We start from the raw sequence: 25,844 nt of genomic DNA on the forward strand, positions 1-25,844 counted from the left end.
AAAGTTGTGGGCGTCCAAGGCCAGGTGGCCAAAATTATCGCCGATTGACGCACAGCTACGAACTTACACAAAGCAGATCATTCCGGTGCTAGGCAAAGCCACGGTAGTCGTGACCCACAAAGATTCGGAGAACAAGTTGCCACTCTGGATTGTCCCAGGGAACGGTCCCGCACTACTGGGGAGGAGTTGGCTTGTTATCATGAACTGGAAATGGGGCGATGTCAATGCAATTTCCTCTGTGGAGTGGGTATCATGCTCACAGATCCTGGACAAATTTGACTCATTATTTCAACCCGGCATCGGCACTTTCATGGGGGCCAAGGTAGTGATTCATATAAACCCGGACGCCAGGCCAGTACACCACAAGGCCAGAGCGGTGCCGCACGTGATGCGGGAAAAGATAGAAGGCGAATTGGACCGCCTGCTGAGGGAAGGCATCATCTCGCCAGTCGAATTCAGTGACTGGGCGAGCCCGATCGTGCCGGTGCTCAAGGCGGATGGGTCGGTCAGGATACGTGGTGATTACAAGGCCACCATCAATCGGATGTCACTCCAAGACCAGTACCCGCTACCGAGAGCGGAGGACCTCTTTGCGACGCTATCCGGTGGCAAACTTTTTTCAAAATTGGACCTGACCTCAGCTTACATGACCCAGGAGCTGGCGAGTGAGTCGAAGAAGCTGACCACCATCACGACACACAAGGGGTTGTTTGAGTACAACAGATGTCCGTTCGGGATTCGCTCGGCCGCCGCGATCTTCCAACGAAATATGGAAAGCCTCCTCAAGTCGATTTCAGGGACGTTAGTTTTTCAGGACGACATCCTCATCATGGGTTACGATACTGAAGAACACCTCCACAACCTGGAGGAGGTGCTACGCAGACTGGACCGGGTAGGGCTGAGACTGAAAAAGGCGAAGTGCGTCTTTCCAGTTCCAGAGGTAGAATTCCTGGGGATGAGGGTAGCAGCAGACGGGATCAGCCCTACTGCGTCCAAGACGGAAGCGATCCAGAGAGCATCCAGACCCCGTAACACGACGGAGCTGCGTTCGTTCCTGGGGCTCCTGAACTATTTTGGTAACTTTCTTCCCAAATTGAGCACGCTGCTAGAGCCGCTACACGTGCTCCTACACAAAGGTCGTGAATGGGTCTGGGGGGACAGCCAGAAAAGGGCTTTTAATAGAGCACGCAATTTGTTATGTTCCAACACTCTGTTAACACTATACGACCCATGTAAGAAACTTGTGTTAACGTGCGATGCGTCGTCCTATGGTGTTGGGTGTGTGTTGCAGCATGTCAATGCCAAGGGTCAGTTACAGCCGGTAGCTTATGCCTCCAGGAGTCTGTCCCAGGCAGAAAGGGGCTACGGGATGGTAGAAAAGGAGGCGCTCGCATGTGTATATGCGGTAAAGAAAATGCACCAGTACCTGTTTGGCAGGAAATTTGAGCTGGAGACAGATCACAAACCCCTAACGTCCCTTTTGGCTGACAACAGGCCCATAAATGCAAACGCATCGGCCCGCATACAGAGCTGGGCACTCACGTTAGCCGCCTATGACTATACAATTCGGCACAGACCGGGCACCGGAAACTGCGCCGATGCACTCAGCAGGCTCCCACTAGCCACCACTGAGGGGGCTACCGAGCATGTTGCTGAGATGGTCATGGCTGTTGAAGCTTTCGGAAGCGAAGGCTCACCCGTGACAGCCCGTCAGATTAAAGTCTAGACAAATAGAGACTCGCTATTGTCTCTAGTCAAGAAATGTGTCCTGAATGGGGACTGGGCAGCCACGTACAGGGCATGCCCTGAGGAATTTAAACCATTTCACAGGCGCAGGGATGAACTCTCGATTCAGGCCGATTGCCTACTGTGGGGAAACCGCGTAGTCATGCCCCAGATGGGCAGAGAGGTGTTCGTCAGAGAACTCCACAATGGGCACCCGGGCATTATCATAATGAAGGCAATTGCCAGGTCACACGTTTGGTGGCCAGGGATAGACGCAGATCTGGAACTTTGTGTTCGCAGGTGCAACACGTGTGCCCAGCTGGGCAATGCGTTCAGGGAAGCCCCCCTTAGCCCCTGGCCATGGCCCGCCAAGCCTTGGTCACGCATCCATGTGGACTACGCAGGTCCTTTCCCTAGGGAAAATGTTTTTGGTTGTAGTAGATGCCTACTCCAAATGGATCGAGTGTGTCATTTTAAATTCAAGCACAGCCTCTGCCATGGTAGAAAGTCTACGGGCAATGTTCGCCGCCCACGGTCTACCAGACGTCTTGGTCAGCGACAATGGCCCGTGCTTCACAAGCACTGATTTCCAGGACTTCATGGCAGGCAATGGAATTAACCATGTCAGAATGGCACCGGTCAAGCCGGCCTCAAACGGCCAGGCAGAACAAGCAGTGCAGATAATCAAACAGGGGATGCTCAGAATCCAAGGGAGTTCCCTACAAACCCGCTTATCACGCCTCCTGTCGGCCTATAGATCCCGACCACACTCGCTCACAGGGGTTCCACCCGCAGAGCTGCTAATGAAAAGGATGCTCAAAACCCGTCTATCCCTTATACACCCCACCATGAAAGAAATTGTTGCGAGCCGGCGCCAGTCACAATATGACTACCATGACAGGAATGCGAGGGCGCGATGTATTGATGTAAATGATCCTGTTTTTGTCCTCAACTCCACTGCAGGGCCCAAATGGCTCGCAGGCACTGTGATTGCCAAAGAAGGAAATAGGATTCTGGTAGTTCAACTTACCAATGGACAAATCTGCCGCAAACACGTGGATCAAACAAAAAGGAGGTTCAGCAACCCCATAGAAGAAGCAGAGGAAGAACACGATGTAGAGTTCATTCCACCACAGGTGACCGAACACCGGAACCAAAGGGAGGAGAGCCCAGTCACTGTGGGCAGTCCGGACAGGCCTGAGGCACCGCAAACAGCAGACACTCAGGCCAGTGCCCAACAACCGGAACCCCAACTCAGGTGCTCTACAAGAGAGCATAAACCACCAGAGAGACTCAAACTGTGATCCCAATAAGACTTTGGGGGGGAGGTGATGTCATGTATTCAACCAGCATTGTAACCCATGTAAAATATGACCTAAGTTGTACACTGTGAGAACAATGACCACTAGGTGGGAGACACTCCTAACCTGGACCTTCAGGTATAAAAGGGGAAGCTCCACCCACCTTCATTACTTGAGTGCTAAGGAATAAAGGACAGGTCACAGACTGACCTTCTCTCAAGCATGGGCCTCATGTGCATTTATACTGAATAGTGAGGACGAATCAGGTACAGCAGGTGGTGAAGAAGGCAAATGGTATGTTGGCCTTCATAGCTAGGAGATTTGAGTATAGGAGCAGGGTGGTCTTACTGCAGTTGTACAGGGCCTTAGTGAGGCCTCACCTGGAATATTGTGTTCAGTTTTGCTCTCCTAATCTGAGGAAGGACGTTCTTGCTATTGAGGGAGTGCAGCGAAGGTTCACCAGACTGATTCTCGGGATGGCAGGGCTGACATATGAGGAGAGACTGGATCGACTGGGCCTGTATTCACTGGAGTTTAGAAGGATTAGAGGGACTCTCATAGAAAAATATAAAATTCTGACAGGACTGGACAGGTTAGATGCAGGAAGAATGTTCCCGATGTTGGGGAAGTCCAGAACCAGGGGTCACAGTCTAAGGATAAGGGATAAGCCATTTAGGACTGAGATGAGGAGAATCTTCTTCACTCAGAGAGTTGTTAACCTGTGGAATTCTCTACCACAGAGAGTTGTTGATGCCAGTTCATTAGATATATTCAAGAGGGAGTTAGATATGGCCCTTACGGCTAAAGGGATCAAGGGGCATGGAGAGAAAGCAGGAAAGGGGTACTGAGGTGAATGATCAGCCATGATCTTATTGAATGGTGGTGCAGGCTCAAAGGGCCGAATGGCCTACTTCTGCACCTATTTTCTATGTTTCTAGTGTCAGTAACGGAGATCGTGAAATTAATGGACTGTTGTAAAAACCCATCTGGTTCACTAATGTCCTTTAGGGAAGGAAATCTGCTGCCCTTACCCGGTCTGGCCTATATGTGACTCCAGACCCACAGCAATGTGGTTGTCTTAACTGCCCTCTGAAATGGCCCAGCGAGACACTCAGTTGTACCAAACCGTTACAACAAAGTCAACACTGTGGGAGCACCTTCACCAATACGGACGGCAGCGGTTCAAGAAGGTGGCTTCACAAGGGGCAATTAGGGATGGGCAATAAATGCCGGCCTTGCCAGCGACGCCCACATCCCAGGAATGATTTTTTTTTAAAAATCAGGTCTTTTCTTTTCTGGAGAATAGATCTCCAGCCTGTGTAATCTTTCCTGATGGGCATAACCTCTCAGTTCTGCTAATCGTTCTTGTCAATATTTCTTTGCACTTTCTCCAGTGCCTCTCTATCCCTGTTATAATATGGAGACTAAAACTGTACACATTACTCCCAAGTGTAGTCTAACTAAGATTCGACACAAGTTTAATATAACCTCTCTGCTTTCTTATTCTATCCCTCTAGAAATGAATCTCACTGCTGTGTTTGCTTGTTTGCAAGTGAACCTACCTGTGCCTTAATTATTCTTTCACTTTTTTAATGCACTTATAAAGCCAGGAATACGAGTACTGAAGTTTAACTCGAATAGAATGCCTGTTAGCAACTTGATTTTCTTATGTATGAGGAGGAGATTTGCATCAAATTTGTTTGGGCTATATTCAAAACTACAACCAGAAGTGAGAAATAACGGTGGCTATTTTATTCTGGTTGCAAGGTTTTTGATATTTCCAGCAAAATCGTAGGAATGGATTTACAGATTCACTGGAAATAGTTTCCTGTCATATGATAGCCAATTGCAACACCCCTTTTCAGAGGATGGAAGTTCAGCATGTTAAAAGGAAGACTTGCATTTATATAGCACCTTTCACAACCTCAGGACCTCAGCCAATGGAATACTTTTTGAAGTGTAGCCACTGTTGTAATGTAGGAAACGCGGCAGCCAATTTATGCACAGCAAGCTTCCACAAACAGCAATGTGATAATGACCAGATAATCTGTTTTAGTGATGTTGATTGAGGGATAAATATTGGCCCCAGAACACCGGGGGTAATGCCCCTGCTCTTCTTCAAAATACTGCTATGGGATCTTTTACATCCACCTGAGTGGGCAGACAGGGCCTCAGTTTATCATCTCATCCTAAAGATGGCACCACCGACAATGCAGCACTCCCTCAGGACTGCATTGGATTGTCAGCCTGGATTTATGTGCTCAAATCTCTGGAGTGGGATTTGAACCCACAACCTTTTGACACAAAGGCAAGAGTGCTGCCCACTGAGCCACTGCTGACACACTAGCCCTGGCTGACTCAATCAGAAGACCTTACAAAGTTTTGTTTTTTCCCCCTGTTTGTATGTTTGAAAGGTGGGATCAGACAGATTTCCCAAGGGGAACGAGGGACTGAGACTTGGTTGAAGTTACATTATGGGCTCATCTGTGGAACAGAGTCAGCAAAACAAAGTTAATTTGTTATTGCCGATGATGGAATCACTAATGTGGTGATTCAATTCCTGACAGTCAGCCAATTTAGGGCAGAATCGGGGGCCAGTAGCGACTTGAAAATGGAGTGTACGAACTTACCATTGGTTACTGCCTGCCATTTTGCTAGGGTCCTTTGAGTAGGTGGCACAAGCCACTGCCTGAATTTGACGCCTGACTGACTGGAATATTTAAATCAGGGTTTTTTTTTATTCGTTCATGAGATGTGGACATCACCGGCAAGGCGAGCATTTATTGCCCATCCCTAATTGCCCTTGAGTGGTTTGCTAGGCCATTTCAGAGAGCAGTGAAGAGTCAACCACGTTGCTGTGGGTCTGGAGTCACATATAGGCCAGACCGGGTAAGGGAGGCAGATTTCCTTCCCTAAAGGACATTAGTGAACCAGATGGGTTTTTTGACACCATTACTGATTCTAGCTTTTTATTCCAGATTTATTTAATTAACTAAATTTAAATTCCCCAGCTGCCATGGTAGGATTTGAACTCTTGTCTCGGGATTATTAAGAACATAGTAACATAAGAAATAGGAACAGGAATAGGCCATTTGGCCCCTTGAGTCTGCTCCACCATTTAATAAGATCATGGCTGATCTGATCATGGACTCAGCTCCACTTCCCTGCCCGCTCCCCATAGCCCTTCACTCCCTTTTCGCTCAAAAATCTGTCTATCTCCGCCTTAAATATATTCAATGACCCAGCCTCCACAGCTCTCTGGGGCAGAGACTTCCACAGATTTACAACCCTCTGAGAGAAGAAATTCCTTCTCATCTCAGTTTTAAATGGGCGAACCCTTATTCTGAGACTATGCCCCCTAGTTCTAGATTCCCATATGAGTGGAAATATCCTCTCTGCATCCACCTTATCGAGCATCCTCATTATCTTATATGTTTCAATAAGATCACCTCTCATTCTTCTGAACTCCAATGAGTATAGGCCCAACCTACTCAACCTATCTTCACAACCCTTTCATCTCAGGAATCAACCTTGTGAGCCTTCTCTGAACAGCCTTCAATGCAAGTATATCCTTTCTTAAATAAGGAGACCAAAAATGCACACAGTACCCCAGGTATGGCCTCCCCAATACCCTGTACAGTTGTAGCAGGACTTCTCTGCTTTTATAGTCCATCCCCCTTTCAATAAAGGCCAACATTCCATTTGCCTTCCTGATTACTTGCTGTACCTGCATGCTAACTTTTTGTGTTTCATGCACAAGGACCCCCAGGTCCCTCTGTACTGCAGCATTTTGTAATTTTTCACCATTTAAATAATAATTTATTTTTTAATTTTTTCTGCCAAAGTGCATGATCTCACACTTTCCCACATTATACTCCATCTGCCAAATTGTTGCCCACTCACTTGGCCTGTTTATATCTCTTTGCAGATTTTTTGTGTCCTCCTCACAACTTGCTTTCCCACCCATCTTTGTATCATCAGCAAACTTGGCTACATTACACTCGGTCTCTTCATCCAAGTCATTAATATAGATTGTAAATAGTTGAGGCCCCAGTACTGATCTCTGTGGCACCCCACTAGTTACTGTTTGCCAACCGGAAAATGACCCATTTATCCCGACTCTCTGTTAGTTACCCAATCCTCTACCCATGCTGATATATTACCTCCAACCCCATGAACTTTTATCTTTTGCAGTAACCTTTTATGTGGCACCTTATCGAAGCCTTCTGGAAATCCAAATACACCACATCCACTGGTTCCCCCTTATCCACCCTGCTCGTTACATCCTCAAAGAATTCCAGCAAATTTGTCAAACATGATTTCTCTTTCATAAACCATGCTGACTCTGCTTGACTGAATTATGCTTTTCCAAATGTCCTGCTACTGCTTCCTAAATAATGGACTTCAGCATTTTCCAACGACAGATGTAAAGGCTAACTGGTCTATAGTTTCTTGTTTTCCATCTGCCTCCTTTTTTAAATAGGGGCGTTACATTTGTGGTTTCCCAATCTGCTAGGACCTCTCCAGAATCCAGGGAATTTGTGTAGATTACAACCAAGGTATCCACTAACTCTGCCGCCATTTTTAGGACTCTAGGATACAAGCCATCAGGTCCAGGAGACTTATCCACCTTTAATCCCATTATTTTATTGAGTACTACTTCTTTAGTGATAGTAATAGTTTTAAGTTCCTTCCTCCCTATAGCCCCTTGATTATCAATGTTTGGGATGTTTTTAGTGTCTTCTACCATGAAGACTGATACAAAATATTTGTTCAAAGTCTCTGACATTTACCTGTTCCCCATTATTAATTCCCCGGTCTCACCCTCTAGGGGACCAACATTTACTTTAGCTACTTTTTTCCTTTTTATATACCTATAGAAACTCTTACTATCTGTTTTCATATTTCTTGCTAGTATACTTTCATAATCTATCTTCCAGCTATTATTTTTTAAGTCGTTCTTTGCTGGTTTTTAAAAGTTTCCCAATCCTCTATCCTCCCACTAATCTTGGCTATATTGTATGCCATTGTTTTCAATTTGATACCACCCCTTAGTTCCTTAGTTAGACATGGATGGTTATCCTTTCTCTTACAGCCTTTCCTTCTCATTGGGATATATTTTTGTTGAGAGTTATGAAATATCTCCTTAAATATCTGCCACTGCTCATCAACCATCCCACATTTTAATCTATTTCCCAGTCCACTTTAGCCAACTCTGCCTTTGTAGTCTCCTTTATTTAAGCTTAGGACACTGGTTTGAGATTCAACTTTCTCACCCTCCAACTGAATTTGAAACTCAACCATGCTATGATCACTCTTTCCTAGAGGATCCTTTACTAGGAGATCATTTATTAATCCTGTCTCATTACACAGTACCAGATCTAAGATAGCCTGCTCCCTGGTTGGTTCGGCAACGTACTGTTCAAGGAAATCATCACGGATACACTCTATGAACTCTTCCTCAAGGCTACCTTGGCCAACTTGCTTTGTCCAATCAGTATGAAGATTAAAATCCCCCATGATTATTGCCGTTCCTTTTTTTAAAAGCCTCCATTATTTCCTGATTTATACTCCATCCAACAGTGTCGCTACTGTTAGGGGACCTATAGACTATGTCACCAGCAACATTTTCCCCTTATTATTCCTGATCTCCACCCAAACTGATTCAACATCTTGATCTTCTGAGTCAATATCATTTCTGATCTCATCCTTTATTAACAGAGCTACCCCACCTCCTTTTCCTTTCTGTCTATCCTCCCGAATTGAAAAATGCCCTTGAATATTTAGTTGCCAGCCTTGGTCACCTTGCAATCACGTCTCTGTAATGGCTATCAGATCATACCCATTTGTAACTATTTGTGCTGTCAACTCATCTATCTTGTTACGAATGCTACGTGCATTCAGATAAAGAGCTTTTAAATTTTTTTAAATTTTGTTTACCATTTTTACCATTAGTCCAGGCTTCTGGATTACTAGCCCAGCAACGTTACCACTATGCTCCCATACCCCTGACATCAATGGGACTCCGATGCTATTTTCTGGGCTGGGTTAAGCCGAGTGGATTGCGTGCCAGGCAGTTGACTGGTGCTTTCTGCTACCCAGCCACTTGACCGTTTTCTCCACAGACGCAAACCTGACCCACCGAGTGATTGCAGTATTTTCTGCTATTCTTGTTAACCCAATACCGTTTGAGATATGAGCATGTTGCAGGTTGCAGGAACCGTGGCTGCAGGGTTGCCATCTCTGATTGGATGTATTCCTGGAGATTCTATCACACGGCCTCTTGTCTTCAACCGCACCGCCCCGCCTGCTCAAGTAGCCTTTCCCCCTCCTATCTCCAATATTTTGGGGGAGAAGTCAAATGCATTTGTGCCTCCCGTAAGGGGAGCTAAGGAAGCGCAAATGAGTTAACGCCTGTGCGCGGCCATGTTAACGACTCCCACCATATTGGGCAGCTGTTTAGCAGCGGCATTACCGCATTGCGTCCTGATGTCCTGCGCACGCCGATCGTGACGTCATCGTCGTGCTCCTCTCCTCATGAGTGCCCCAGCCCCGAAATTGACTTACGTCCCCTGCAGCAGCGCCGGGCGAAAACACAGACAGCTGCAGGAGGCGCAGATCGGGCGGCCGGCCGTTACCGGGGCGACGATTAAAGGCCAGGTGGCCGAGTGAAAAAAAAAAACTTAGCTTGTGTTTCCCGCTGCTGCTCCGGTTTCTTGGCGGGGCCCTGGCCGCGATCACTCAGCCCGGCGCTCTGCTGATCGCGCGTCTCCCCCGCTCCCCGGCCGTCCAGGTTAATCCCTTTTTCACCTGCAGAGTCGGCAGCGTGGGCCTTTCCCTTTAAGGGAGGGAGGGGCCCCTCGGACGCGGCAGCGATGCTGAGGCGCGCGCCCCGTCAGCGCCCCAGGAAGGGAGTGGAACGCTTGATTTTGCTGCATTTTCTTCCCCGGGGCGGTAACCCGAATTTCCCGAGAGAGGCGGGACTTCTGCGCCTGGCGCTAATTCTCGCGCCTCCCGACTGTTACCGCCCCCCAAAACGGGCCGATACCCAAATTTCTCCCCCATTTGATAGCGAATAAACAAAAGTGTTCAGAGAAAATGCCTCCCTGATTTTACCCCCTCACGTGTTGCTGGCAGCAGTGACCTGGAGATTGACCTTTCAACCCTGCCGACTCCAGGGCAACCCCCATATGTCTCTGCTGCGTGGCTCAGTTGTGGACTGACCCCGTGCCATGGACAACGGGTGGTACAGGTGACGTAAGTTTGGCTGAAGTAATCGTAAGCAGCCGCTTTGTACTGTTTGAGCGGAGCGACTGCAAAGTCGCTTGTGCCAATTGGTTACCATGGCGACACAGCTCCAAATGGGCCTTACTTTAGCAGAGCTGAAGTCAAGCTGAGGGACTCGCACCTGCTCTCCACATCCCCCAGAGGGACACCCTTTGGTTGTTTACTCTGCAGATGTCTACCCTAAAGGCGTGACAAACAAAAGCAATGTGTTGATGGTATGTTGCAAGCTCGCGTGAAAATATTTACTGATTGTAACTGGAAATAAAATGTGCGCGGCGTTACGTCTTAGAGCGCTCGTGCACGATGCCGTGCGATGGGCTAATGGAACTGGTCCTCACACCGTCATCGAATCATAGAATAGTGCAGCACAGAAGGAGGCCATTCGGCCCATCGAGTCTGCGCCGGCTCTATCGAAGAGTAACCCAGTTAGTCCCACCACTCCCCCGCGCTCTTCCCCAAATCCCTGCAATTTTTTCTCCTTCAAGCATTTATCCAATTTCCATTTTGAAGGCTACTGTTGAATCTGTGTCCACCGCTCGATCAGGCAGCGCGTTCCAAATCCTAACCACCCTTTGTGTGTAGAAGTGTTTCCTAACTTCACTCCTGAAAGGCCTGGCTCTAATTGTAACAATTGCTCCAGCATCAGTGCCATGTATGTAGACCATGTATACTAACTGTATGGTCACATAAGGTGTGCCACCAGAGGGCACTGCGGTGGGAGACCTGAGGGTCACCTGCCTAGGTGCGCAGGGCCCAGTATAAAAGGCTGCCCACCATGCTTGTGCCTCACTCTGGAGTTACAATAAATGGGACTAAAGTCACAACAGCTCAAGTCCAATACTAGACCTCGTGGGGTCATTCATGAGAGTATTAAAGACATAACAATCGGTATATCCCAGTGTGTGTCACCACCTTTGGGGGAGAGAGAGGGAAAGCTTTGGGGGAGGGAAAGAGCAAAATGACTTATATTTCACAGCATGTTACTAATAAGTTATTCACTGAACAGGAAGGGAGTCGACCACATGACAATCGTGAAGACTTTCAATGGCATTTCGCTCTTGGCTGTTGACGCACGGGAGGCGGATTGTTGCTGTCAGGAGCGGGTAGATCACTTACCGAGGAAGTACCAGAGAACGACCCCTACGATGGTCAGGATTGTAGCTCCCAGCAGAAGAGCAACAATCACTTTCGCCTTTGTACTGTTCCCTGAAGACTTTGCCTGTATTGCAACCTGGGGGGTGGTGGTAAAAAACGGTCATCGTCACGGCAATATTTTTATTTCTTATGCCCCGTCGGTCTCGTCTTGCAGCTGCTCTCTCCAGGATTGCCCTGGAGCAATGTCCCCCCCCCCCCCCCCCACCACCATTAATTTTTGGGGGGCGCGTGGCCCATTTAAGGGACCGCGCGGCCCATTCTCAGCGGGAAATTTAACATTAAAAAAGCTGGGCTGCGGGGGACTGACAGAGAGCCGCCCGGCCATGCAACTTAATGGGAACATTGCCCTGGGAGTCTCCGGGAATTGAAAATTAATCTTCAAGACACAGCTGCCAGCAACACCTGGGAGAAATATCATAGAAAGGGGTGACAAACAACACTCTGTACTTTTTAAAAACATTGTCTTTAAACACTTTCGTTTGTTAGTTGTGACATTTTGGGGTAAAACATAAAACAAGAAATCCAATTGAGTGATGAAGAGTCCGTTCGCTTTCCTTTCAAACGCGGTGGGCTGTTTTACCACGTTAAAGGCGCTATATAAATGCAAGTTGTTACACCGGATATACGGCACAGAAACAGGCCATTCGGCCCAACCAGTCCATGCCGGCGTTTATGCTCCACTCGAGCCTCCTCCCGTCTTTCCTCATCTAAATCTATCAGCATAACCCTCTATTCCCTTCTCCCTCATATGCTTGTCCAGCCTCCCCTTAAATGCATCGATACTATTCGCCTCAACCACTCCCTGTGGTAGTGAGTTCCACATTCTCACCACTCTCTGGGTAAAGAAGTTTCTTCTGAATTCCCTATTGGATTTCTTGCTGACTATCTTATATTGATGGCCTCTAGTTCTGCTCTTCCCCACAAGTGGAAACATTCTCTCTGTATCCACTCTGTCGAAACCTTTCACAATTTTTAAGACCTCTATTAGGTCACTTTTCAGAAGAAAGGAGACCCAGCCTGTTCATCCTTTCCTGATATGTATACCCTCACATTTCTTGGATCATCCTTGTTGTTTCCAATTGGCCTGGGGAGATGGTGCGCCGTGAGGATAGATGTGCCGGACGACTGATGGCGGGAGCTGGATGATGGGAAGCGACAATTAACGCAATACTACCCTACATAACTAGAGGTGATCCAAAATCACCCCCTGTGCTCGCTAACCTACATTGGCTCCCGATTAAGCAATGCCTCAATTTCAAAATTGTCATCCTTATTTTCAAATCCCTCCATAGCCTCGCCCCTCCCTATCTCTGTAATCCACTCCAGCCCCACAACCCCCCCGAGATGTCTGCACTCCTCTAATTCTGCCCTCTTGAGCATCCCTGATTATAATCGCTCCACCATCGGTGGCCGTGCCTTCTGTTGCCTGGCCCCAAGCTCTGGAACTCCCTCCCTAAACCTGTCCTCCTCTCTATCTCTCTTTCCTCCTTTAAGACGCTCCTTGAGACCTACTTCTTTGACCAAGCTTTTGGCCACCTGCCCTAATTTCTACTTGTCCGGTTCGGTGTCAAGTTTTTAATCGCATAATACTCCTGTGAAGCGCCTTGGGACGTTTCACTACATTTACGGCGCTATATAAATACAGGTTGTTGTTGTAATGGAACCTCCAGGATTACTGTCCAAGCAGAATTGCATAGGATAAGGGAGTCAACCGAACACCTAACACATGGCAAGCAGAGGCTTGCTGTCCCAGTGGGGGGGGGGGGGGGGGGGTGTGTGTGTGTGTGTGAATCAGCGCACTTAACTGACCGCGATGACACACCGATACCCATTGGTATCACACCTAATCCGAGGGGGCATTTTCAGCCACTAGCTGAGGCCCCCTCCCCGCTACTACAATCGGAAACATGGCAATACACTATTTTGTCGAGGAGCAGGGTAGCACTCTCGCCTCTGGGTCAGAGGGTTGGGCATTCCAAGCCCGAACTCCAGGGACTTGAACACAAATATCCAGGCTGACTCTCCCAGTGCAGTGCTGAGGGAACACTGCACTGTTGGAGCTGCCGTCTTTGGGATGAGACCTTAAACCGAGGCCCGTCTTCCCTGTCAGGTAGATGTAAAAAATCCCATGGCACTATTTCGAAGAAGAACAGGGGAGTTATCCCCGGGGTCCCGGGCCAATATTTATCCCTCCATCAACGTAACAAAAACAGATTATCTGGACATTATCACATTGCTGTTTGTGGGAACTTGCTGTGCGCAAATTGGCTGCCGTGTTTCCCACATTACAACATTGACAACATTTGAAAAAAATTCTTCATTGGCTGTAAGGTGCTTTGGGACGTCCGGAGGTTGTGAAAGGTGCTATATAAATGCAAGTCTTTCTTTATAAGTTCATTGGGATTTTACAGTGGTGGATGAGCGCAGTCAGTCTGTGTTGGTGTTTATCTTCACATGGCCCTTGTATCTAACCGCACATTCCTGCTCTGACAGGACTGACCTTAAAAGTGAGCCTGCAGTTTGTGCACCATCAGTATAATGTTTGAGTAATAATTGACAGCGTGGGGTGAAAATTCTCATATCATTGGATTTGGCGATGGGCTGCTCGCTCGATTCACAGACATGTCCGCGAATGGTCAATCGGATGACAAGACTGCAGGGTTTCCTGTCTGGGCATGCGGATGGCGATCAACATCGGTGCCACTCAGCCCCGCGCCCAACTCCCACTCGGCCCCTCCCCCCACTCCCGCTTAGTCCCTCCCCCCCACTCCCCCCCACTCCCCCTCGGTCCCCACTCCCCCTCGGCCCCTCCGGCCACTCCCCCTTGGCCCCTCCTCCCACTCCCCTCAGCCCCTCCCCCCACTCCCGCTTAGTCCCTCCCCCCCACTCTCCTTCGGTCCCCACTCCCCCTCGGCCACTCCCCCTTGGCCCCTCCTCCCACTCCCCTCGGCCCCTCCCCCCCACTCCCGCTTGGCCCCTCCCACTCCCGCTCTGCCACTCCCCCCACTCCCACTCAGCCCCTCCCCCCCTACTCCTGCTTGGCCACTCCCGCTCAGCCCCTCCCCTGCTCATGCTCGGCCGCTCCCCCCACTCCCGCTTGGCCCCTCCCACTCCCGCTCGGCCCCTTCCCCCATTCCCGCTCGGCCCCTCCCCCCACTCCCGCTCTTAACTACCCTTGGTGCCCTCCCCACTTCCGCTCGGCCCTGCCCACTTCTGCTCGGCCCCTCCCCTTCCACTCAGCCCCTCCCTCCCCACTCCTGCTCTCACCCTCCGGGCCCATCCCCCTCGATCCTGTTCTGCCATTCAATTCGATTGTGACTGATCTGTATCTTAACTCCATCCACCTGCCTTGGTTCCGTAACCCTGAATACCCTGGCCTAACAATCTCAGTTCTAAAATATTCTGTTAGGGGAGAGAGTTCCAGATTCCCACTGCCCTTTGTGTGAAGAAGTGTTTCCTGACATCACCCCTGAGTGGCCAGGCTCTAATGTTAAGATTACGCCCCATTGTTCTGGACCCCCCCCGGCCCACCAGAGGAAATAGTCTCTCTCTATCTACCCAATCAAATCCTTTAATCCTCTTAAACACCTCAATTAGATCACCCCTTAATTTTCTGTACTCCAGGAAATACAGGTGTGGTTTCTGCAACCTGTCCTCATAATTTAACCCTTTCAACCCCGGTATCAGTCTGGAGAATCTGCGTGCTCCCTCTCCAAGGCCCTTCCTGAGGGGCGGAGCCCAGAACTGGACGCTGTGACTCCAGATACGATGAAACCAGAGCTTTATACACCTGTAACATCACTTCCACCCCTTTTTGTATTCCAGCCTCCTTGAGGTAAAGGCCAATATTCCATTGGCCGTTTAAATTTTAATAATGTTAGCTAATTGAGAAGACATGATCCAAGAGTGTGGGGGGAGGAGTGGGGGAGGAATCTCACTCACTTTGCCCACATTAACCATATGTTAATAGCTCTTCTTTAGAAAGGCATTTATATATAAGCTGCCAGGACAGACGTTGGATTTTGTTGAATGTATCGATAGATTTTTGGATTCTAAGGGAATGGAGAGATATGGGGATAGTGTGGGAAGGTGGAGTTGAGGTAGAAGATCAGCCGTGATCTCATTGAATGGCAGAGCAGGCTCGAGGGGCCGAATGGCCTACTCCTGCTCCTAACTCTTATATTCTTCTCCCAACTCCACTGCTTGGTAAATGATTCCAAGCTTTTCGTCCCCACTGGTTGCCAACTGTGGTTAGACGTATTCCTGGAGGCTTTATCACATGACCCTCCCGCCTTACTCGTCCAAACAGCATTTTCTTCTGAGATAATTTTTAAAGAAAGAAAGAAAGACTTACATAAGAACATGAGAAATAGGAACAGGAGTAGGCCATACAGCCCCTCGAGCCTGCTCCGCCATTCAATAAGATCATGGCTGATCTGATCTTGGCCTCAACTCCACTTCCCCGCCTGCTCCCCATAACCATTTACTCCCCTATCATTCAAAATTTTGTCTATCTCCACCTTAAATATATTCAAAGACTTGGATTTATATAGCACCTTTCATGACCACCGAACGTCTCAAAGCGCTTTACAGCCAATAAAGTACCTTTTGGACTGTGGCCACTGTTGTAATGTGGGAAACGCGGCAGCCAATTTGCGTACAGCAAGCTCCCGAAAACAGCAATGTGATAATTGTCATGTATGTATGCTTGGGGTTACTAGCCACCAGGTGACGCTACTGTCGGAGGTCATTGGGCTGTTCGCACGTGTGTGTGGCCCAGGTATAAAAGGCAAGCCATCATGTAATGTAATCACTTTGGGCCCTAATAAAGCCGAGCCAGGTTTGTACCTGTGTTAGTTTACAGTATTCAGTTTATCGAGTTATTACATACATAACATTTGGCGACGAAGTAACTTAAGAACCTTCGCATGCAAAAATGAGCACAATTGGAATTCTGGAGAGATTCGAGGAGGGAGAGGACTGGGCAGATTTTGTAGCTCGCCTGCACCAGTACTTCGTGAGAAACCCACTGACGTAGTTAGGCGCAGGGCGGTCTTCCTCACGGTTTGCGGTCTGAAAATCTATGGACTCATAAAGAATCTTCTCTCGCCTGCAAATCCAACGGACAAGGACTATGAGGCATTGTGTGCTCTGGTGCGTGACCATCTCAAACCAGAAGAAGGCAACATCATCTCACGATATCGATTCTACAAGCACGTTCGTTCTGAGGGCCAGAATTTTTGGAATTCGATGTCTAGCTGGACCGTGTAAGTTCGAAAACATGTTGGAAGACATGTTGCGGGACTTCTTTGTAATCGGCATCAACCTCGAGGTGATCCTGCAGAAACTACTGGTGGCGGAGACGCTGGACTTGAGCAAGGCCATCATGATTGCCCAGGCATGCATGATGATGGACAAAAACTTAAAGCAGATACCATCATAAAATCGGAACTTGGCAAGTACTGTAAACAAGATTGTATTGCCGTTTGGCAGAGCTGCATATGGCAGGGCCTATTCGACTGCGTATGCAAAACCTGTGGCTGTTCAAAGTCCGCCAATGGGAATGAATCCGATTTCACCATGTTGGTGTTGTGGGGGCAATCATTGGCCTCATCAGTGTCGGTGTAAACAGTATATTTGTAAAGACTGTTCGAGACTGGGGCATCTCCAGCACGTGTCCGCAACTGTCGAAGGGGCAGTACTGAGGGAGCGACGCACTGTCAGAGGGGCATTACTGAGGGAGAGCCACATTGTTGGAGGGGTAGTACTGAGGGAGTGTCGCACTGTTGGAGGGGCAGTACTGAGGGAGAGCCGCACTGTTGGAGGGGCAGTACTAAGGGAGAGCCGCACTGTTGGAGGGGCAGTACTGAGGGAGTGCCGCACTGTTGGAGGGGCAGTACTGAGGGAGAGCCGCATTGTTGGAGGGGCAGTACTGAGGGAGAGCCGCACTGTTGGAGGGGCAGTACTGAGGGAATGCCGCACTGTTGGAGGGGCAGTACTGAGGGAGAGCTGCACTGTTGGAGGGGCAGTACTGAGGGAGCGCTGCACTGTTGGAGGGGCAGTACTGAGGGAGCGCTGCACTGTTGGAGGGGCAGTACTGAGGGAGCGCTGCACTGTTGGAGGTGCCGAATTTCAGATGTGACGTTAAACAGTCCATCTGCTCTGTTAACGTAAAAGAGCCCATGGCACTATTTTGAAGAAGCGCAGGGGAGTTATCCCCGGTGTCCTGAGGTCAATATTTATCCCTCAATCAATATCACTAAAACAGATTATCTGGTCATTTATGTCATTGCTGTTTGTGGGAGCTTGCTGTGCGCTTTACCCAGATTACACCAATGAATCAAAATTGGTTGCGAAGCACTTTGCGACATCCTGAGGTTGTGAAAGGAGCTATAGAAATGCAAGTTCTCTTTTTTCTGTCGATCCAAAGTTCAATAAATGCTCTGGTTAAAAGTATTGCCTTTCCTGACTGATTCCAGGGATTACCAGACTGATTCCAGGGATGGCTGGACTGACATATGAAGAGAGACTGGATCAACTGGGTCTTTATTCACTGGAGTTTAGAAGGAAGAGAGGGGATCTCATAGAAATGTATAAGATTCTGATGGGACTGGACAGGTTAGATGCGGGAAGAATGTTCCCGATGTTGGGGAAGTCCAGAACCAGGGAACATAGTCTTAGGATAAGGGCTAGGCCATTTAGGACTGAGATGAGGAGAAACTTCTTCACTCAGAGAGTTGTTAACCTGTGGAATTCCTTACCGCAGAGAGGTGATGATGCCAGTTCATTGGATATATTCAAGAGGGAGTTAGATATAGCCCTTACGGCTAAAGAAATCAAGGGGTATGGAGAGAAAGCAGGAAAGGGGTACTGGGAATGATCAGCCATGATCTTATTGAATGGCGGTGCAGGCTCGAAGGGCCGAATGGCCTACTCCTGCACCTATTTTCTATGTTTCTATGATGACCAGTATAGCGTGGATCCAGATATGCAATCTGAGATACCAGAGGCGAAAGTGTATGGACTGTATTCGTTCCTAACAAAGAGCCAACCGATAATGATTAATGTGAAACTTAATGGTGTGCCGGTACCGATGGAATTGGACACGGGTGCGAGTCAATCAATAATGAGCCAGAGGACATTCGATAAGCTGTGGGATACTAAAGATGTGAGGCCTAAGCTGAGTCCAGTCAATGCGAAGTTGCGTACATACACTGAAGAACTCATAACGGTGATTGGCAGTGCAGTAGTCAAGGTGTCGTATGATGGTGTGGTTCATGATTTACCGTTATGGATTGTTTCAGGCAATGGTCCAACGCTGTTCGGCAGGAATTGGCTAGAAAAAAATCAAATGGAATTGGAACGATATCAAAGCGTTGTCGTCAGATGAAGATACTCCATGTGCTGAAGTGCTGAGCAAGTTTCCCTCGCTGTTTAAACCAGGCATCGACAATTTCATGGGAGCCAAGGTGCAGATCCACGAAACAGAATCAAGACCCGTTACCGAAGGTTGATGACCTGTTTGCAACGCTAGCCGGGGGGAAGTCATTCACTAAACTGGATCTGACATCGGCCTACATGACACAGGAGCTGGTCGAGACGTCGAAGAAACTTACATATATCAACACTCATAAAGTACTGTTTATCTACAACAGGTGTCCTTTCGGAATTCGTTCGGCTGCAGCCATATTTCAGAGGAACATGGAGAGTCTACTGAAGTCCATCCCTAGAACCCGTCGAGTTCCAAGATTACATCCTGGTCACAGGTCGTGACACCGCCGACCATCTGAACAACCTGGAAGAGGTTCTACATCGTCTGGACAAAGTGGGACTCAAACTGAAACGTTCGAAGTGCGTATTCATGGCACCGGAAGTCAAATTCCTGGGGAGGAAAATTGCTGCCAGCGGCATCAGGCCTACGGACTCGAAAACCAAGGCCATCAAAAATGCACCCAAGCCTCAGAATGTGATGGAGCTGCTTTCGTTCCTTGGTCTACTCAACTACTTCGGTAATTTCCTACCTAGACTGAGCACTTCATTAGAGCCTCTGCACATGCTGCTAAGAAAAGGCAACAACTGGGTTTGGGGTGCGTCTCAAGACAGAGCTTTTGAGAAAGCCACTAATCTGCTTTGCTCTAACAAGCTGCTGGTACATTATGATCCGTGTAAGCGTCGAGTATTGGCCTCTGATGCTTCGTCATATGGAGTTGGTTGCGTGCTCCAACAAGCTAATGAGTCGGGTAAACTACAACCTGTTGCGTATGCTTCTAAAAGTTTGTCAAAGGCGGAAAGAGCCTACAGCATGGTAGAAAAAGAAGCATTAGCCTGTGAGTATGGGGTTAAAAAGATGCATCAGTACCTGATTGGTCTTCGGTTTGAACTGGAAACAGATCACAAGCCACTCATTTCATTGTTTTCAGAAAATAAAGGCATAAATACCAATGCATCGTCCCGCATCCAGAGGTGGGTGCTGACATTATCTGCCTATGATTATTTCATTCGCCATTGACCTGGCACCGAGAATTGTGCCGATGCACTGAGCCGTCTGCCGTTGCCCACACCGGAGGTGGAAATGCCACAACCGGCAGACCTACTATTAGTCATGGATGTTTTTGAGAGTAAAGGAACCCCTGTCACGGCTCAACAAGTTAAGACCTGGACCAGCCAGGACCCGATATTATCGGTTGTGAAACGTTGTGTCCTTAGTGGTGATTGGTCTGCCATACCCAAGCAAATGGGTGATGAGACCAAACCTTACAACCGTCACAAAGACGAACTACCATTCAGTCAGATTGTTTACTGTGGGGTAATTGTGTTGTTATGCCTAAGAAAGGCAGAGAGAAATGTGTACATGACCTACATAGCACTCATCCTGGTATTGTCATGATGAAAGCCATTGCCAGGTCTCATGTATGGTGGCCTGGAATTGACTCTGATCTGGAATCATGTGTGCATCAGTGCAACACTTGCATGTAGCTTAGTAAAGCACCAGCGGAATCGCCGCTGAGTCTATGATCGTGCCCATCTAAACCATGGTCCAGGATCCACATCGACTTTGCAGATCCCTTCCTGGGAAAGATGTTTTTAGTTGTGGTGGATGGAGTGTATAATCCTGTCATCCAGAACATCCACAGCTACCATTGAGAGCCTTCGTGTCATGTTTACCACTCGTGGTCTGCCCGACATCATTGTAAGAGACAATGGACCTTGCTTCACTAGTCTGGAGTTTCAAGAGTTCATGAAACTCAATGGTATCAAACATGTGAGGTCAGCACCATTCAAACCCACATCTAATGGTCAAGCAGAGCGTGCTGTCCAAACCATCAAGCAGAGTATGAAACGTGTAACTCAGCGTTCACTGCAGACTCACTTGTCATGCATTTTGCTTAGTTACAGGACAAGACCCCACATGCTTACTGGGGTCCCCCTGCTGAACTATTGATGAAGAGAGGTCTCAAGACCAAGCTCTCTCTTGTCCACCCTGACTTGAACGATCATGTTGAATACAGACATCAAAGTCAGCAGTGGTATCATGATCGTGTTGCTGTGTCACGTGACATTTCTGTTAACGATCCTGTGTATGGACTAAATTATGGTCAAGGTCCCAAGTGGATCGCTGGTATTGTTACGGCCAAAGGGGGTAACAGAGTGTTTATCGTCAAACTCAAGAATGGGCAAACATGCAGGAAACATGTTGATCAGATAAAGCTGTGGCACACGGATGAACCGGAACAGTCTGAGGAAGACACAATCAGTGACCACCCAACCTACCCTCAGTCATCAGAGGACTCCGCTGTCATCAATGAATCTGGACTTTCAATCCCTGACATGGTCATTGCCACTCCCATCAGATCGGCCCCAGCCCCCAGTCATAACAGACTCAGAACACTCGCCCAAGGCTGCAGTTGAACTGAGACGATCAACTCGGGAGCGGAAAGCCCCGGACCATCTCAATTTGTAAAAAGACTGTTACTAATATCTTAAAGGGGGATATTGTCATGTATGTGATTGGCGACCCGGTAGATCATGCATATCCATTTTGGGTGTTGATCGCTCTTTATGTAGAAAAACCTCGGCCATCAGCCCTGAGTTTGCCCATCGTCATCTTGACCCCGCAGTCCCTCGTTCTACCGTCACAATCCAACTGGAATTAATGTTTCAGATCCATCGTTTCTACGCCGCTCGGCCCGAGGCTCCGTCCTGGGCCCAGCCCAAGGCCCCGGGATGCCGGAAGGAGTTGGTAATTGATCCCGGAGGATCGAGGGGAGGCCGTGATAGCTCTGCGGGGAGTGGGCGAAGCCGGGGCTGCTGCATTGGGGCGGCGAGGGAACGTACATTCTGGGCCTCAGCCGTGGCTCAGTGGGCAGCACTCTCGCTTCCGAGTCGAACGTTTGTGGGTTCGAGTCCCACTCCAGGAACTTGAGCACAAAAAATCTAGGTTGACACTCCAGTGCAGTGCTGAGGGAGCATCGGAGGTGCCGTCTTTCGGATGAGACGTTAAACTGGGGCTCCGTCTGCTCTGTCAGGTGGATGTAAAGGATCCCATGACACTATTTCGAAGGAGAGCAGCGGAGTTATCCCCGGTGTCCTGGACAATATTTATCCCTCAATCAACATCACAAAAAAACAGATTATCTGGTCATTAGCACACTGCTGTTTGTGGGAGCTTGCTGTGCGCAAATTGGCTGCCACGTTTCCCACATTACCAACAGTGACTACACTCCAAAAGTGCTTCATTGGCTGTAAAGTGCTTTGGGGCGCCCGGTGGTTGTGAAAGGTGCTATATAAATGCAAGTCTTTCAGCCCGAGGAAGAAATGGTGAGCCCGGCACAGGGACTCAGGCGAGACGCACACGTTTATCTACTTCTTTCCCAGCAGTCTTTGGGGAAAAAACCCATTGTGTAATCTGTTGATTCTGGAAACATGCTCTCATTTAAACTTCAATCACAGGCAAATGTACCAGAGCCATTCAACCCTGGGTAAAAGTGTGGAGAAGGATCGCTAGCCCATTCACTCACAACGGCATTGTGCTTAAGAGTGAAATGTGTCGGAATAAGTAACGTTTTAAAACCAGAATGTGTGCCGTCTCAATTGAAATGGGCCGGGTACCACACTTTGCGCTTGAACAGGGACAGGGAAAGAAAGACTTGCATTTATATAGCGCCTTTCACGACCACCGGACGTCTCAAAGCGCTTTACAGCCAATGAAATACTTTTTTTTAAAAGGGTAATCACTGATTTAATGTGGGAAATGCGGCAGCCAGTTTGCGCACAGCAAGCTCCCACAAACAGCAATGTGATAATGACCAAATAATCTGTTTTTGTTATGTTGATTGAGGGATAAATATTGGCCCCAGGACACCGGGATTAACTCCCCTGCTCTTCTTCGAAATAGTGCTCGTGGGATGTTTCATGTCCACCTGAGAGAGCAGACAGGAGCCTCGGTTTAACGTCTGCATCCAAAAGACGGCACCTCCGACAGTGCAGCACTCCCTCAGCACTGCACTGGGAGTGTCAGCCTGGATTTTTGTGCTCAGGTCCCTGGAGTGGGACTTGAACCCATGGCCTTCTGACTCAGAGGCGAGAGAGTGCTACCCACTGAGTCATTGGCGGACACCAAACATCAGGGAGCTGACTGGAGCATTCGACAGCACCCAAGTGCTTCAATAAGTCAGAAACATTGGGGACAAGCAGCTTGGGGGTGGGGCGGGGGGTTTGGTGGCGGGGGTGGGGGGGAACTGCTAAAATGAATGCATAGGTGATTCAGGAAAGGACGTGACGAGATCAGTATTCACACTTACAATTTCTTCGTTGGGGTCCCACTGGACATCAGTGTTAGTGTCATCTGCTGGAGACGTGCTGATGCTGCAAGGCTGTTGAACACTCATACTCTTTCCTCAGACGCACCCTTGACTATCTCCCGGCTGCGCTCCGTCTGCTAGCAATCCACGGTGAGGGTCTCAGTTGACAGAGCTTCAGGAGCGAACTGGCAGAACTGAGAGAGAAAAAAAATAACCCTCACCTGTTGTGCAACCAGAGCCCCAGCTGAGATCAATGCCCTGACGTTAGGTCACTGAATGTTTCTGGCAAGTGCTTCTGTCGCGCTCTAGATTTCCTCACCGATAACAAGCTCACACCTGGGTCCCAAACTAAGGACAGGATCAACAGCTGCACCTCTTGGATTCCGCTGGGTCCTATTGCCCGCCACCCTGCCCCCGAGAGATGCCAAGTGCTGAAAGCTAAGGCTGGAAATGACTGTGTGCGGATATTGGCATGCAAATGCGTAGCACATCCAACATGACATTATTCGCCTGGGATTTTCACCTCTGACCTCCTTGTTGAGTATCATGAAAATTCTGCCGCCCTGCATCCCCACATCCTTCTCCCCGAAGAGATTGAAAGACTTGCATTTATATAGCAACCACCGGACGTCCCAAAGCGCTTTACAGCCAATGAAGCACTTTTTGGAGTGTAGTCACTGTTGTAATGTGGGACACGCAGCAGCCAATTTGCGCACAGCAAGCTCCCACAAACAGCAATGTGATAATGACCAGATAATATTGGGCCAGGACACTGGGGAGAGCTCTCTGCTTTTCTGCGAAATAGTGCTATGAGCTGGTTTTTTATGTCCGTCAGAGAAACCAGACAGGGTTTCGGTTTGGCGTCTCAACTGGAAAATGGCACCTCCGACAGTGTAGCACTCCCTCAGTGCTGAGCCATGGCTGACACCTTTTGTACTGATTCAATACTTTCCGAAGTACAAAGCTGATTGCTAGATAATGCAGCTTTAGAACACTTGGGGGCCGAAATAGCCCACTGCCCGGAACAAGTCTCACCTGCCGCTCTTGAAGTGTTCCGTCCACCTTAATGCATGGGGCGGACAATCCGGAGAAATTCAGCTTTTTGAATGATGTTTCCGGTCTGAGCGGTGTTGGTGTGGGGAGAGGGGCAGGAGTGGGGGGGGGGGGGTCGGAGTAGGGCAGGAGTGGGGGGTGGGTCTGAGTGGGGCAAGAGTGGGGCGGGAGTGGGAGCAGGTCGGAGAGGGGCAGGAGTGGGGGCAGGTCGGAGAGGGGCAGGAGTGGGGGGTGGGTCTGAGTGGGGCAAGAGTGGGGCGGAGTGGGGGCAGGTTGAAGAGGGGCGGGAGTGGGAGCAGATCGGAGAGGGGCAGGAGTGGGGGCTGAGTGGGGCAAGAGTGGGGCGGGAGTGGGAGCAGGTCGGAGAGGGGCAGGAGTGGGGGCAGGTCGGAGAGGGGCAGGAGTGGGGGGTGGGTCTGAGTGGGGCAAGAGTGGGGCGGAGTGGGGGCAGGTTGAAGAGGGGCGGGAGTGGGAGCAGATCGGAGAGGGGCAGGAGTGGGGTCTGAGTGGGGCAAGAGTGGGGCGGGAGTGGGAGCAGGTCGGAGAGGGGCAGGAGTGGGGTCTGAGTGGGGCAAGAGTGGGGCAGGAGTGGGGGCAGGTCGGAGAGGGGCAGGAGTGGGGGCAGGTCGGAGAGGGGCAGGAGTGGGGGCAGGTCGGAATAGCCGGCGCTCAAAGTCATCAGCGTCATCACGCCGACGTGTCACAAGGTCCCTCCCCATCAGTTAAAGGGGAGGGTCCGCTGCGAACTCTGCAGCCACTTCAGTGGCAAACACCAGGGAGGGTTTAGGCCGGGCCAGTGGCCTGGCACCCAAGGGCGGCCGCGCCACCAAGCCACAGAAAGGGTACCGACTGTCGGGGGCACCGACCAATGGTGGCGTCTCTCCCGCGGGGCAATTCCGAGAAAGGGGCAATCTCCCGCAGGGTAATTTTGGTAAGGGGTCGGCGCGTGCACGCCGCGGCGGGAAAACGGGCGGAGTGGTCCTGGACACTGATCCAAAACTGAGGAAGGTCCTTCCGCGGAGACTCGCGGCCATTCCGCGGGGAAATTCCTGCCCCTTAATGTATCTGTTTTGTCGGAACATGATTCGGTGCTGGGTTCTTGTTAGTGTAACAGACCAATCAGGTCGTCCATTACTTGGAGTCAGGGCAGCATCAGTGCCCCCCCCCCCATGGTGGAATATCCGGTTGATATGCTGTCAGGTTGACACAGGGAAACTAGTTGCTTGAAGGAGACTGTGGCAGTGGGATGGGATCTCCATCGCCTGTCAGTGCCTTCAGGGCAGGGCTGCAAACTGCTGACCTCACACTGTGGGTCAGTGCCTGTACATCGCACATTAGCTCCCCCGATGGGCAAGAGCGGGATTGCACCAGAGTATCAAGGCCTGAGAGGTGGTTCCAGGAATGAGGGACTTCAATCACGTGGATAGACTGGAGAAGCTGGGGTTGTTCTCCTTGGAGCAGAGAAGGTTGAGAGGAGATTTGATCGAGGTGTTCAAAATCATAAGGGGTCTGGACAGAGTAG

The 25,844-nt window shown here is 49.4% G+C and overlaps 1 protein-coding gene across 1 annotated transcript in view; it reads right to left on the reverse strand.

Moving 5' to 3' along the window:
- Positions 1-23,356, reverse strand: part of LOC139230273 (transmembrane protease serine 6) — a 195,293-nt gene extending 171,937 nt beyond the window's left edge. Inside the window, exons 1-2 of the mRNA XM_070862101.1 lie at positions 23,270-23,356; positions 11,430-11,544 (exon numbers count right to left, since the gene is read on the reverse strand). Of these exons, the coding sequence (XP_070718202.1) occupies positions 11,430-11,544; positions 23,270-23,356 (202 nt within the window). The remainder of the gene's footprint in view (positions 1-11,429; positions 11,545-23,269) is intronic.
- Positions 23,357-25,844: the final 2,488 nt, after the last annotated feature.

The sequence above is a fragment of the Pristiophorus japonicus genome, chromosome 19, assembly GCF_044704955.1.
Source record: "Pristiophorus japonicus isolate sPriJap1 chromosome 19, sPriJap1.hap1, whole genome shotgun sequence".
Lineage (NCBI taxonomy): Eukaryota > Metazoa > Chordata > Chondrichthyes > Pristiophoridae > Pristiophorus > Pristiophorus japonicus.